Source organism: Halichoeres trimaculatus, unplaced genomic scaffold, assembly GCF_033239565.1.
Source record: "Halichoeres trimaculatus isolate MK-OKI-2021-1 unplaced genomic scaffold, fHalTri1.1 fHalTri1_scaffold_24, whole genome shotgun sequence".
Taxonomy (NCBI): Eukaryota; Metazoa; Chordata; class Actinopteri; order Labriformes; family Labridae; genus Halichoeres; species Halichoeres trimaculatus.
Window position 1 is genome coordinate 5,057,805 of NW_027437202.1, and position 15,563 is coordinate 5,073,367.

General features: G+C 43.5%; 1 protein-coding gene across 3 annotated transcripts in view; it reads right to left on the reverse strand.

The window, feature by feature from the left end:
* The window catches only part of LOC141785767 (receptor tyrosine-protein kinase erbB-4), a 218,184-nt gene that overhangs the window by 20,781 nt on the left and 181,840 nt on the right, over nt 1-15,563 (reverse strand). For 2 of the 3 annotated variants that reach the window (XM_074664236.1, XM_074664234.1), the window contains exons 18-20: nt 14,533-14,655; nt 13,710-13,808; nt 6,981-7,166 (exon numbers count right to left, since the gene is read on the reverse strand). In XM_074664236.1, coding sequence (XP_074520337.1) covers nt 6,981-7,166; nt 13,710-13,808; nt 14,533-14,655 — 408 coding nt within the window. The remainder of the gene's footprint in view (nt 1-6,980; nt 7,167-13,709; nt 13,809-14,532; nt 14,656-15,563) is intronic. The other variant, XM_074664235.1, reaches the window with a different exon arrangement.

The following is a 15,563-nucleotide window of genomic DNA, read 5'->3' on the forward strand; positions in this document are numbered from 1 at the left end:
CAGCTCTGAGAACCCGGCCACACTCTCACCGCCACATCCAACCTTCACAGTAATGCCTATAATTTGTCCGCTGCTCGCTGTGACACTGAGAAGTTGTAATTTTTAATCGCAGCTGATGATTATCGCAGCGAGAAGCTGTCGTGACTCTAGCTGTGGCTACTTGTGGTTCTGCTAAAGGGGACGAATTAGTTTGTTGACGTTAACTCAGGTGTTGTTTGTTTACCGTGAGAGTCGCTGAAGAGTGTTGCAGTTGTTTTCCCATTGTCTGCTTTGTGGAAACGACATGAGATGATTCAAAGGAGAGAAAAAACACAATTCCAGGAGAATCCCTGTGAATTTCCACAGCTAATCGTGCATATATCTGTGTCTAATGAGCCTCGGCTCCAGGCCTTGAGAGTATTAGGTGTGTGCGTGCTGAGGTGACCGATCCAATCAGGCCTACCTCCCTGCTGGATCTGGCGCTCAAATCCCTCCCCTTATGCATCCTTGAGCGCTGCTGATCCTTACAGATAATTAGAAAGACCCGGGAGGCTTATCCCTCCGCCGGCCTCACACTCTTCCTCCTTCTCGGTCTTCCTCGTTTTTGTTGCATCAGCAGGGACGTGCGCGCACACACTCCCAGGATCATGTGTGTCGGAGTGTGGGGAACGGCTCAGCGTGCGCTATGCTTGGTTTTGTTTTTTTATTAAGTCAAACACTCTGTTTGGTAATCACGCCCGCGACGTGCGTCTCCTGACAAGCTCGGAGATGCAAAGAATTGTGGGGCTGCATTATTAATGAAGCCTCTGGGAAATGAAGTGCAGCACATGGATCAGTGCCATACAGCCTGCTGCTGACAGAATTAAAATCACTATAACTTAGTGTAATGTGTTTTAGGAGGAATAAAAGAAACTGGATGTATGAGCGGTGCTTTCTAAATCAATCATTTGAACATTTTACCGCCTGTTTGTCATTCCTGAGCTTTAATCTTTGCAGTTTGCTTTGGGAAGTTAGGATGCAAACTCTTCCACTCCACTTTGTCTCCGCTGTGAGTTCTTATGAGGACACCTCCAGGACCCAGTGTCTGTAAAACTGTCCTCTTTAACACTCTAAAGGAAGAGAAATAAAAGCTTTTCAGTATTCTGCTTGCAAACATGTCACATGAGAAATTAAAAACAGAAAATCAGGGCAATTCGAGCAGCAGTAACTGGATCCACGTGTCCACGCCTGCATGAGCGGCGTCCGCAGAGACGTTGGACTCATTGAGATGCAGTGACATGATAGACACGAGGAGAGGAGAAGGAGGAGGAGGAGGAGGAGGGAGGGAGGGAGCGATTTGATTCAAAGCAAAGACTGAAATCCATCCTCCAGTGAGGGGAGATGAAGGATATGTGCTGTGTGATGGAGAGGAGGAGGAGAAGGAGGAGGAGGAAGAGGAGTCTTAAGGCCGGGCTAATGAGTACAGGCGAGATGTGTTTGCTCAGCACCGAGCGCCGTTTGCAGGAGAGGAGGGAATGACACGGAGGGCTCCACACTAAGCTTGACCGGATTGGATCTCCTTTCGCCTTCAGGTGGCTTCTTCTGGGGGGGGGGACGCCACAGGATGCAAATCCAAACACACACACACACACACAAGGAATATTAACACACAGTAGAGCACACATGGATGCACACAAATGGGGTAAAAGATCAGAAAAAGTACAGAGATTCGACTTTTCCTTTTCCTGACTAAGCAGTGAGGAGGATGTTTGCTGATTTAGCCAGAAAAGAACAAGTTAGTGTGTGTGAGTGTGTGTGTTTACATTCATGTGTGTTACAGCATCAGTTTAGAGTAGACAAATCTTACACCTAACAGAATTTAGAGCAGTGGGGAGGTTTAGTTTGACGGTTTTTAAAACGTAGGCTGCAAAAAGTGAAATCTCATCAAGTGTTTTTGTCTTCTTTTCAGTAGAAATGTCTTTTTAGACTTGACATGAGCCACATTCACCTGACCAGTCAAGAAAAATGTCAATGTCATGTCACAACAAGTGTAATAAGAAAATTACACTTGATGAGGTTTCAATTTTTTGCAGTGTACAACTTGATGATCAAACTTCTATCAATGTTCGACCACAGCAGTTTTAAGCTTTTGGAGTATAAAAATTCATCATTTCACTAAATAAAGAGCAAATCTCATCCTCCAAACTGATGAAGCCACCAGAGACTCTCAGTTTGGAGGTTTCCCTAGCTTCACCGAAACGCTCCCCTCCTCCAACCTGTCCAACAGTCCCCTCCACCCTTCCCCCAAAAACCAATCCAGACCTTTCGTCCAGCCCCAGCTCCTCTGCCAAAGCCAATCATTTCACATCAGGACGGCCTCTCGCTGAATCTATTCTACTTTCATTACACCGAGCCCGAGGAGAGACGCAGACAGAGGGAGAGAAAGTGAGAGGACCGCCAAATTAAAAGACTCCCGTAGCCTCGCGTGCACTCAGTCCTGATCCCATATTTAATTCAGTGATTGATTTGTTCATTAAAATACATCCCAAACCTAATTATTCCATTAATAATCCAAAACCTAATGAAAAAAATACTCCGCCTGTGCGAGAGAAAGAGATTCAGTTAGTGAGTGATGAAGAGGAGATAGAAACAAGAAGGAGATGAAGACAGGAAGACAGGAGAAAAGAGGTCAGTTTTCTGCGTCTTCACGACAACACACACACACGGGAAACACACGGAGGGTACACACACTATCACTGGAGGTTATGATGCCCTGAGGGAGGGATGTACGGGGAGATGTGGGGCAGACTTTAACCTCAGTTAACCTGAGTGTGTGAAACAGAAACAGTCGGAATAAGAGAGATGTAGATGTTGGGGAGGAAAGCAGGAAATGAAAGGGAAGGAGGAAACGAGAAAAGAGGAAAGAGGGAAGAGGAGAGATATAAGAATTAGGGTGAAGGAAATGAAACTAAAGGGAGGCTTTAGAGGAAGAGGAAAATGGGTTAAAATAAGAAAGAGAAGGATGGTTCAGAAGGAAAGGAAGGAAAGAAGAGAGGATGTAAGGAAAGGCAAAGACCTGAAGGAAAGGACACAGAAGTGGAAGAAAGGAAAGGAAAGATCCAGACTAATAAATTAAAGGCCATTCACACAGATCTATAGAGACCTGTGTGTGTGTCCTGTCCTGTACTGTGTGAGCGTCAGTGACTGTGTGTGTGTGTGTGTGTGTGGCAGTGGGAGTGGGGCAGCCCTGAGTGTGGCGGTAGATTAATGGGGGCCATTATCTCAATGCCCAAAACACTCAGTGATGAAGAGTCACTGCCTGGCGACAGGCCGCGGCCAATCAATTTGCAGCGCAGCGGTCACCTGCCCGGGTCAGAGCCCACATACGGCTGCGTGTTTGTGCTGGTGTGATGGCAGCGGCGGGCTGGAAAGTTGCCACGAGAGTACGGCGGAAAAGAAATACAGTTACTTTCCAGCAGATATGGCAACAAGGATGTTCCACTTTGCATCTAAGCTAAGCTAACTGTTAGCTGATTTGTCAGTGGCATCAATCGTCTCTGCTTTACATAAATCTCCTCCAAACAATAAGCGCCGTGTTACCCTTCAGATTTGGAAATGTGTTCCTGCCCTCCCTGCTCCTCTCACGCTCTCTCTAAACACCGCCTCTTCCTCTCCTCTGCCCTCCGTCTTGACAAAAGCCTTTTCAAAGCTAACTGAAGAGCGAGAGAAAATTATTCTCCCCTTTGCTGGAAAATTGTGTGTCTTTGGAAGGATGCACTTTCCCTCGAGGACAGGTTCCCCATCATTACCTTGAGAGCGCAGAGATCACTCAAAGAAGAGGGCTCCAGGTTATTTATTTGCCTCACATGCCCAAACACACATGGGCATGTGCTGGGCCGGGCTGCAGAGAGATGCACACATACTAATGCTCATGGACAAACAGCAGCGAGGCTTTTTCTGGCTTGGAAAACACCTCGGGGCGATAAGATGGAGGCCCTGTGAGGAGGATCCAAGAGGCTAATATTACAGAGGAGAACTGAGCTGTTTGCCTTCAACGCTGTGAGCGTTTTAACTCCAAGGGCTGAAGGTTGTGTGGTCTGCAAAACACACGCTGTTACATGGACTCCCTGCTGGATCTGCAGCAGTAGGAGGTGGAATCAAATTAAGCCAAACTGATTCAGAGGCTGTTATTCTCAGGTTGTGTTTTATTTAGATAGCTTTAAAGTTATGCTAGCAACCAGGCTCCATGGGACAGTAATGCAGTTGTTTACCTTTACGGCAGACGTGTACTGCAAAAAAACTGAAATCTTATCAAGTGTTTTGGCATTTTTTTAACAGAGAAAGTTTTTTTAGACTTAATATGAGCCACATTTACCTGAACAGTCCAGAAAAATGTCTGGTTTCAAGTTAGTTAACCTCTTAAGACCCAGCATCCACATATGCTGACATTACATTTCTGCCTTTAAAGCCTGGACCACATCTATATGGTTGTTTTTTTCTCCTTGTTCAAAAAAATTATCTGTCCACACTACAGAAATATTCCTGTCTATACGAAGAGGCAAAACTGAAAACGATTGCAAAGCCAAGCCTGGCCAATAAGTGGAAGGTTAGTAAAATGTGAAAACTATAGAAGACAGTTGTGAGCATGTGCAGTCAAAAACAGGAAGAGGAAGCAGCCAATGGAGTGAGGAGATGGTTAAAAAAACAAATAAAATTGAGTCGTTTGTGTGGACGGACGATGAGGTGGACTCGTTACTTCATGAACATCAACAACATCATCAACGTTGGCCAGATGTCGGCCATTGTTCTTGTTGTTGGCAACCGTTGCTACAGTGACTTGTTGCTTCATCGCGCCAACACCAGCTCCACTTAAACGGATTTTTTTTTCATTTCTTCACTTTTTTATCAGTTTAAAATAATTTGAGTTAACGTGGGTGCAATCGCCATGTTTGTGTGGTTGAGAGGCCCAATTGGACAGAAAAATGGGGTTCCAGGGCGAAAACCTTTGAGCGATTTGCCACATTTTGGGAAACAGACCACACCATCTTTTGGTGATATCACAACATTACACCCATTTTAGGGAAATAAAACAATGTGTTAAAGTACAATAACACTATTAACAGACACCTAATAGAGAACTCATTACAAAAAATATTCAAACTTTCTGTACAAAGACCAAATTTAGTTACTTATCCCAAATAGCAAAGTGAATTAAAAAATGCACACCGGGCAAACGCTCGGGTCTTAAGAGGTTCAAAACAAAAATTACTATTTACAAGCGATTCAGACCTCATTTTGTCTTTAGATAACTTGACCAAGACATTTTTCTGGATGGATCAGCTAATTGTGGCTCATATCAGGTGTAATAAGACAATTTTTGCTGAAAATAAGAGAAAAACACTTGATAAGATTTCCTTTTTTTTGCAATGAACTGTGGTTATACTCAGGAATATCTCCACATCGAGCCCCAGGTTGCGTCTACCCTTTGTTGACCAAACTGGAACCGATAATGGAAATGACGGCTCTTTCAACAGCTAACAGAGACCCCATTGATCCCACAAATTGATTCACCGGTTCGCTCTGTAAAACTAATTATCACTCTCTGATTTCCTATCAATCAGTCGCCCTCATTTATCCACAATCTGCATCAAGAACTCACAAAAATGAAAAGGAGTCTTCCAATCAATCCAGACGAACCTATTTACAGGATAACCTCCGTGGTGGACAGTTGTGAATAATCTCTCCAGCTCTTCTTCTCTTAAAGAAACCGCTCAGAAACTGACACTCCTCTCCCCCCCTGCCGTGCTGCCACAGGTGAAATCGAATCCAATTATGGCAATAAGTACCTGCTTAAGTAACCCGTTCCTGAAGCTCTTGGGAATCATCCATCATGGGGGCAAAAGGGTTAAGCCTTGCCACGCTAACCCCACCCTCACCTGTGAAACCAAAGCTCTTATCGCTGACTTAGATGGATGAAACCAAAGATTAAACTCCAAATCACGTCTGATAGTCCAAAGGATGGGTTTTAAATGGGTCTCCAAGCACAAGTGGTGATGGGTATTACTGTCAAATAACGGATGCTCTCTTCAGCTACATGTTTCTGCCTGTTTTACGTCTTTTTACAAAGTGTCTACTTCATGTGAATCGATGGCATCATGATACTAAATTGAGATATGGACCCACTTTGAATGATGTTGCAATTCCTCGGTTTTTCCTGAAATACAGCCAGAAGCGGAGCAACACAGATGCTTCGTCCCTCCATGTGGAGTATTTCCCTTGACCGCTGAAGTATGTGCCCGTAATTTCAATCACACTCATCTTTGAAGCAGAGTTTATTACCTACAAGCTCAAAAAGAGGAGAAACATCTTTGAGAGAACGCATTAAAATCCTCTCTTGTAACGATCGACACTGTTGTTATCAGCGCCGGTAGTAAATCAGACTTTTGTCGGATCATTTTTCGCCGCTGCTGCTTCCAGAGCTGATGGGGTGATGCCTCTGTATCACAGCAGATGTCTGCCTGCACAGCATGTAATAGCTAGCCTACTGTCATCCCAGAGTTATAACTCAGAGAAGTTAAATCTCACCCAGCAGTTACACTTCCAAGCAGCCCGTCTTCAGCGGCTTCATTTGCAAACATAACCCAAATGTTCTTTGGGTAAGCAAATGTACACAGTGCATTTCAAGCCGCTGTGAGCGCTTTAATTCATTAATTCTGCACCATCACTCATTTTTAGGAAGTTAAGATCACAATGGTTTGCTTCCGAGGCATAAATCGTTTTGAAATAACATGTTTTCTGCAGCAGGTTCAGCTCTGAGGTGACGCTGAACTTGGCAGGCGCCGCAGTGCAAATGTCCGCCAGATGCCGGCTTGGCCGAGGGAGCAGTGTCTCTTGTAATATGCACCAAAACCTATAAAAGCCATTACAGCCCTCACACTCAGCAACATAACAGAACAGCCGCACACCAACCGCGGCGGCGCCAACAGATGCCATCCTCTTTTAACCTGATTGTTTCCACTTACCTTGGCGATTTGGACACACCAGTTGAGCAACAGCTGCGATCCAATGTTGTCCTTGTGCTCGTGCACGTAGTCGAGGAGGCAGCCGTGGGGCATGAGCTGGGTGACCAGCTGGATGGTGGGGCTCAGGCAGACGCCGAGCAGACGGACCAGGTGGGGATGCTCCATGCTGGCCATGATCAGGGCCTCCTGGGTGAGAGGCGGGGAAAGACAGAAAGGGGACTAAGAAGGTTGTTACAGTAAAGCAGTGGAGCTCAAACTTCTTTCAGTCATGCACCCTGTGAAATTATTATTTTTTGCTAACTCAGTAAAAATACTTCATTACCTTACTCAAGTAAAATTTTGGGCATCTATACTTTTTACTTCTACTCCTTACATTTTCAGGCAAATACCTGAACTCTCTACTCCACACTTAGCCTCACTCCTGTTACATTCCAGCTTGTAATGGTTCAAAAAGACACACACCAAAAAAAGTGAAAACCTATCCTTGAATCGCTGAAATCATGCAATCCAGTAAAAGTGAATTTGAGTGTGGATGGATGAGATGTATAAACGTAAAACCATTACAAGTTACTTTTACTTTTATGAAGATAGTATTTGTTAATCAACAACGCCGGATGCATGCTCAACTTGGGTGCAGAAGCACTGCAGTGTATAATGGTTTGTCAACTGAAGTGGAGGAGTTAACCACCCAAAAAACACATTTTTTAAAATAATTATCATGACTTTTACGGATGGTAAAAAGCTCCCAGGTTTGTGAAATAGCAGTGAGTGGACAGAAGAGATCAGCAAGTGGACAGATATTAGGTGGACAGACGTTTCCAGCGTGTACCCAGAGAGGAATTTAAACACACAACTGTCACTCGATGCTGATGACTGCATTATTCGTGGACACGTACCAGAGTGTGACAAACCAGGATGTAAACGTGTCAATAAATCAGAAACCCTCCCAGACCATAGTTATTTACCCGCAAACGTCACTGGTGTATCAGTGTAAAGTGTGACCCTGTTAACTTGTGACTCTTGGCTGTTAATCATTGATACTGTCGGCTGAGAGTCACCAGTTAGCATAGTCGCTATTAACTCCAAAACACCAGTTGCTCTGTGACTGTCAAAACTTTACAGATGTTGCCTCTGTTGTAAAGTATCGTTTCCAAAAATTGACCACGGAACAACCAAACTTTTTTTTTTCTGAAAACAGGTTGAATTAATTGTTTAGTGCTATACTGAAGTAGTTTTGCAACCAGTACTTTTGCACTTTTACTGAAGTAAACAGCTTGAGTTGATACTTCAACTTCTACAAAAGTCTTTTGAAACCCTAGTATCTATACTTCTGCTTGAGAAATGAATGTGAATACTTTTGACACCTCTGTTTTTTAACAATAACATTGTTGTTAACCCTGAGAGGCACAAAACATAACTGCATCAACTAAAACATGAAGATAACTAAAGATGTGTTAAAGGGAAGGATTTGTGCACATAGAAGTAACTGTCAACTTAAAGTTCCCTCTTATGGAAACAAAATAAAGAGCTTTTCTCAAACCCAAATAACTAATTTAACACTAGACAGACATTTCTTCTTAACACTAAAAAGACATAAACTTAATTTCAAATAAAAGATTTGCTAAAAACAAATCAGCAAAAAAGCTGCTAAAGATGTGCTAGCTTCATGCTACTGCTGACGAATTCCTCCCCACAGAAAAGTCTTGCAAACGCCCTCATTTGAGAACCACCGGGTTAAAGAAAAGAGGACAACTCTGCTGTGAAACCTTTCCTCTATATTTCTAACCTAAGAATGAACCAGACATAGTTTCAGACATACTTTACAACAACAAGTCATTCATAATGTGCACTGATGAGTCAACATTCAGGAATCCAGACCTTTAAAAAGTGCACAGACAATTCGTCAGAAGTCTAGAGGAAATAAAACATCCGGTTTATAATTGGTGGAGCCAAGGTTGAGCATTTCTAAAATTTCCAATTTCCAATTATAGTGTGAGATAAAACGTCAGAAATAGAGCTTCTAAAGAGAGAAGTGAGTCAGACAATGATGTACGCATATGCTACCAAAATGTGACTCATTCAGAAACTTGCAGCAAAGAGACTTTTGGTGTTGCTCTGAATGTAAAGAAAGAATAAGATAGACAGGAATTCTTCGAGTCTGTCCGTGCGTCTGTTATCCTGCAGACTTCCTGCTGGAGGTGGAGCTAAATGCATAAATTAAGCCTTGTGCATCTGCATGCTCTGCATCTGTCCACACAGAATTCCCACAGTGGGAGAAGATCCTGCAGAAATCTTCAAAGCTGCAGCCTTTTCATCTATTTTTTAACATGTATGAAACACAAAGGTTCACACACCAACACAATTAAAACACCACGCTGACTGACGGATGAGCTGTCTGTGTTTGATTTCTGGAGCTTCTCCTCCTGCATGGCACGCCATGTTACTCATGTCTCCTCTCCCCTCTCATCGCGCTCATTCCTCTCTGCAGCAGATGGACGTAGAGGTTTGAACAGTTGGGACTCGACGTTGGGTAATTGTTATTGCGGAGCAGCAAGCAGAAGGATGTGTGCTGGTGATGAAGTGTTATGATGGCGAGGGCTGATACTCGTGGCCCCGGCGTGTATGTGCATTACGGCTGAGCAGAAGCTGCACTCGGAGCCGTCGCTTAAAAAACACTCACTTCAGTCTCCCGTTGCCCCTCTCCTGCTCATTCGCTCCCTCTCACATGCGGACACACTCTCTTGGCAGCTCTCTAAAACACTCACACGCTCAAGGACACACACACTCTGTGGCTGTCTCTGCATACGGCGACCGGTCGAGGAGGTGTATATCCAGGCTTGGCCCTGGGGCGGCTGATAGATAGATGAGGTGCCTTTTTAAATTTAGGTGCTAAAGAATGAGCTCAGAGGCAGCGCGGTGGCAGTGTGAGTATGAGTAGATTAATTCTAAACAGTAGGGGTATTAAAGGCCAGAGAGAGACTTTGGCACCTTCAGTGCCCTGATTTAAACACAAGCTCCTGGCCAAAAGTGGTGCCACTACATCTCTGCTTCATAAAACCAGCTGCTCCCTGCCCAAACGGTGGGACATTATACGACTGCAGACGACACTACAACTGGCACAAACATCGACTTCAGAAGAGTGAGTCTATAATTAGGGATACATCTCATGTCAGCTGTTTTAAGTATTAAATTCAAGCAATAACCAAATTTACAGTGAGTAATTTAGCTGAGATTTCACTTTCATTTAATACAGGAAGTGAACAGATTCCAGGGCTGGGACGATATGCTATTCTTGCGATTCGATTATATCGTGATTTTTGGGATGCCGATTTGATTTAAGTTGTGATTCTTCAGTATTTACGTTTTTTTTTGCAATCTTTTATTTTTTTTTTAACAACACTATGTGCGAAAGATGATGATGACAATGTCTACAGATGATATCAGGCGCCATATTTTCCCAAAAAATGCACATCACGTGAGTCAGAGAGAATCAGTTCGCCCCCTGCTGGAGAAAAGAGGTATTTTTTTTCTAGACTAAAATAAAGATTTTGAATTTGATCAATAAAAAATGGATTTTTGACAAAGAATCCTCATTTTTTTGTTTTCAAACAAAACATCCTAATATATCGTGTAACAATTTTTTCTCCCACCCCTATTGGTTACGTTATTTAATAGGCAAAAACTGCAAATCATGTGTTGGAATTTGCGATTTTTGTGCTGATTTCTCAAATTTCAACTTTGCCATCTTCAAATAAATAATTCAAACATGAGAAAGGTGTTTTAAAAACTACAGAAAAAATAATCTAGATAAACTAAATCACGTTGTGTGTGTCCGAAAAATCTGCGTCAACCGTGTGAAAAAATCCCTGTAAATCAGCGATGGTTTGCTCCAAAGTCACATGACTTAAATCAATTAAAGTCCCATTTTTTTTGGTGGGAATCTTGAAGAAAGTGTGGCATGTTTCAGCTCCTCCTAATCAATACTTCATCAGAATGATTGTCTGTACATGGGGCGCATTAACTGTTCGTTATTCGTTTGTTATTTTCTGCTGTTTTTACTATAGACGAAACTTTGCAAAAAAGTAGAATATGAAACACTTCATCCATGACGTCACCTGTTTATCCGTCTTTTGCTTTCCTGACACCTTAAACTTGACATTTTGGGTGCAACTCAAAGATCAAGAAAGGAAATCAAGAAAAAAGGAGGAGGAAGGAGAGGAGTGAGCGAAAGACGATATCTGTGTGTGTAGAAAGGAGGAAGGAGTGTTTTTTTTCCTGCACTGTGTGATCCCTGAAGACCCGGGAGTCGTAAACTATGTCGGGTTAAACTCTTGCTCCAGCTTTCTACTCTATGAAGACTTGTGTGTGTGAGAGAGAGAGAGAGTGTGTGTGTTGTGGTTTCTCTCTCATCTCCCTGAGCGCTGACCTCCATTACTGCCGGCTGACCCTCCTTTCCCATCTCGCTCACTTGCTCACTTCCACCTCACACACAACCGCACACACACTGCGTGATAGACTGGGCTGTGTGTGTTTGAAGGTGTGTGTACAGCAAAACACTTAAATGAGAGTTAAGGTTTTAGCATTTCGCACGTCAAATAATCAACCTCCTCATTCAAATTCACGTGTTTGCCGACAGTGGCGAACCACCCCGCGGCGATCATATGCGAGGTCGCCGCCACCTGGGGAGGCTTTTGTCGTAGCGAGGGCTCTCTGCTTTGGTGTGTGTGTGTGTTTGTGTGTGTGGGTTCTTTGGAGCCGGCACTCCAGTGGCTAGTTTCCCAGTGGCGAGGCGTGAGCCTGCCTTTAGATTGCTGTTTAACAAGCCGGCAGACAGAGCATATTGGCTCTGGATGGACAGAGCCCCCCGCTGGGAGGAACAGGCAAAGAGGAGAAGAGGAGAAGGGAGGTGCAGGGACAGAAGAGGAGGGAAAAATGGGCAGAGAGGGAAATATATGGAAGAGAGGAGCTATGATACACGAGTTTTCTCTCTTGGGGAGGAAAAATGGAAATGAGTCCTAAAGGTGTGGATAACTTGATTTAACCCACACTGTGGATTCTTCCGCGGTGTCCACACGTGACTGATTAGTCGCTGCTCTGTTTCTCACTCTGATGGGCACAGAAGTCACCAAAACACCTGAGAGTTCATAAATGTAATGCAAAAACTGGATAGCCAACGCAAAAATGGAGCCCAGTGATTCCATTACAAGGTAGAATTGCTGCATATTACTTGAAAATCTCTTTCTATTCCAGGGTTTTATTGGAGCTTAGTACACATTTGCATTTATTGCTCTCTTCGTGGCCCTTCCTCCCACTGGGAAACTGTCGAATGCAGTAAGAAATAGCTTTTACCTGCAGCTTAACAAATGCAGAAATCTTTGTCAGAGGGAGAGTTGACAACTTCTATGTTGTTTTTTGACTTCTTTGATGTGACTCTTTACAAATTGAAATCCTATCAAGTGTTTTTGTCTTACTTAAAGTAAAAATTGTCTTATTACACTTGGTATGACTCACATTCAACTGATCAGTCCAGAAAAATGTCTTGTTTCAAGTTATTTTAGGACAAAAATGAGGTCTGAGTTGTTTGTAACGAGTAAAAGAAAATCTGCCAATGAACAAGAGGAATTTGATAGAAAATTTATTTGAAACTAGAAAAAATGTGTTAATACAAGAAACTTTTTCTTGTTCCATTGGCATTTGTTTTAAACTTGTTACAGGCAATTCAGACCTCACGATATATCGGTATCAATGTTGGTATAGGTATCGGTAACCGCCGATATGGGCCGATATTTTCTCATTAGCTCCCAGCCATTTTTAGAGCATCCTGAACGATCTTTCAAAACCAAAATAATCTTGTTTTCTCCAACTATGTAAACACCAAAACTACCTGAGAAGAGTGGACTCTCTTCTTTTATGTCTCTTCCTGTTTTTGATCCAAAAAACAGACAAAACATCGCATTTGTCTTGGGCGCTCCATCCTTTGATCCTCTCCATGGTCGTCTTTTCTCATGATCGAACGCTGAACTACCTCGACACATCATCTCAGATTGTTTTTTGCTTATTTTTTCTTTATATCTGTAAATATCAGTTATCAGCCATAACAGCAATGTTACTATAGGTGTCGGCCAAAATTTTCATATCTTGTCTTTTAATAACTTGAAACAAGACGTTTTTCTGGACTGATCATCTGAATGTGGCTCATATCAAGTCAAAAAAGACAACTTCTACAGAAAATAAGACAAAAATACTTGATAAGATTTCAGTTTTTGCAGAGTGAGACATTTAACAGTGGTGAAACTTTCAGTGGTGAGACACCAACAGGACTTGAAGTGTTTTGGAGCAGACATGGAGAAGATAAAGAGGAGGAGTGTAAAGTGACCAAGATAAGATGGCGAGGATTGGAAACTCTCCAGCCGGCTCTCTTCCCTCCTCTTCTTCCATCACTCCTGGATTCCAATAAAGCCATATCTCATAAACAAGAGCTGTTTTTTAATAGAGTCTCGTTCAATACATGCCTGGCTGTACGACACGGCGGAGTTCACTTTATTACCGCCTCCGACTGAGACGCTGCTCTCATAAGAATTTACCGCCGAATGCACAATCCCACAAAGTGACAGGCTGGGCCGTCCCTTTGACAAGGCTGAGACTTTACGGCTGGGGCACACAGACACACACACACACACACACACACACACCAAAGCGGTCACAAATTGTCACCATATAAATACTCACGTCCATGAACTCCACATTGGCCTTAGGACCGGTGGTCTCGTTGAGGATTTTAATAGCAACAGGGATCTTCACCGTCTCACCTTCTGGGACCCAGATGCCCTGAAATATACAAGCAATCATCATAAATGCACAGTCTATCCACGCATGTGAGTTTTCTGTCATGAAACCTCAAGTTTTCTTCAAACTTTCACATTTTTCTTTCTCTAATGGCTAAAATTTAGTGTTTTCAACTCATGACCTCTTTCTTTTTACACATTTGGGAGTTTAAATGGCAAAATAACTGGCTAATAAATGTAAAATATGTCTGTGAAATTAACTCAGCCTTTCAGGACTGTAATTGGGAAAAATTTAAAGCCACCGGGGAAAAATGCAAATGTATTTATTCTCTGAGTTTACGGTGACTGAGGGCGCTGGGAATCATTTTGCCAAGGGCAGTGAAGTTGGCAAGCACAGCCCCGTTTCTGTTCCAGGTCCTTGAGCCGCCCTAGACTCGTGTCTGTCAGGGAAACGCGTCCACACAAAGGGAGATGTTCACGCTTATTGTTTCGGATGTCGAGTGGGGGCGGGGGATGGAGGAGAGGAAGCAGAGGGAGGTGGTTTTGACTTTAAGACACAGACAAACACCTGCAGACGCCTGCAGACGCCTGCAGTCGTGGATACACATGATGAAGCGTGTGAAAGGGAATATGTTCAGTAACCTGTAGCAGACTTTTTGCAGCTTTTTAGCACATTTTGCTTCAAATTTACAGGAATTATTCAAACAGAAGTGTAGTTTTGTTCACATACGCTTGAATATTTGGATCAAACTGATCGCTCTACTCACCTTATAAACAGTCCCAAAAGCCCCCGATCCCAGAATCTTCACCCTCTTCAACTCCGTCTCCTTCAGGATCCGCAGCTGGGCCTGGTTTGGCGCCGTTCCACTCGGGGTCAGCGGCTCCACCAGCTAACGAAACAAACCACATTTTCATTTCCTCTCCTTGTCTCCCGTTCTCTTTTAATGTAAGAAACATGAAAAACATGCCGCTCTGGTTTTGTTTTGACAAGCTGAAGTTTGCTTTTCTTTTCGCTGTAGCTCAGAATTCTTTAACCTCCCCTGCTCCCGGTGAGCTGAATGTTAAAAACGTTTCTCAAAGAGCGTTCAGCAGGGTGAGACAGCTCCATTTAAAGCGATAAGTAAAAAGCAAGTCTGGGAAAAGAGGAGCGCAAGGTGAACACTGGAGGTTTATTTGCAGCAAATAAAACAAGCAGCCAAAAACAGCCGCTGCCCCGTCCTGATATTCATGATTTTGCAAAAACTCATGAAATACAAATAATGCAAAAGTGCGAACGTGAAGTTCTGTCGAAGCTGGCACTTACCAACGTGGACTGCAGCGTGCCCACTGCTAAACAAATCACAGTCTGGTGTCGGCTGCTATCACAACCCGACAAAGAGTAGCAGCTCACCAGCTGTGCACATAGAAAACAATTCCAATTCAAGGTTATGACAAGCCTCCTCCGCTCCGCCGCGCTGCCAGGAACAGCTGACACTGAACAGCGTCCCAGCAGCTGGCCGGGGCCACCCGCCTCAACGCTCAACAAAACCGTGGATACTAAATATAAAGAGCAGGAGCTGGCACCTGTAAGTGAGCTGTGAAAAGATCTGAGCATCAGGGAGGGGGCAGCTGCACACAAACTCACATATGTGCTGTTTATATATTTAAATCCAAGAGGAAGAGTCCGGAAAGATGAGGAAGACGCTGCTGGAGTCAGATAATGATACCTGCTCAGTTTATTTCACACCTCTGTCAACACAGCACCCTAACACATGCGGAAATATCGACAACTATCAACACACAGCCACACACGTGGAGT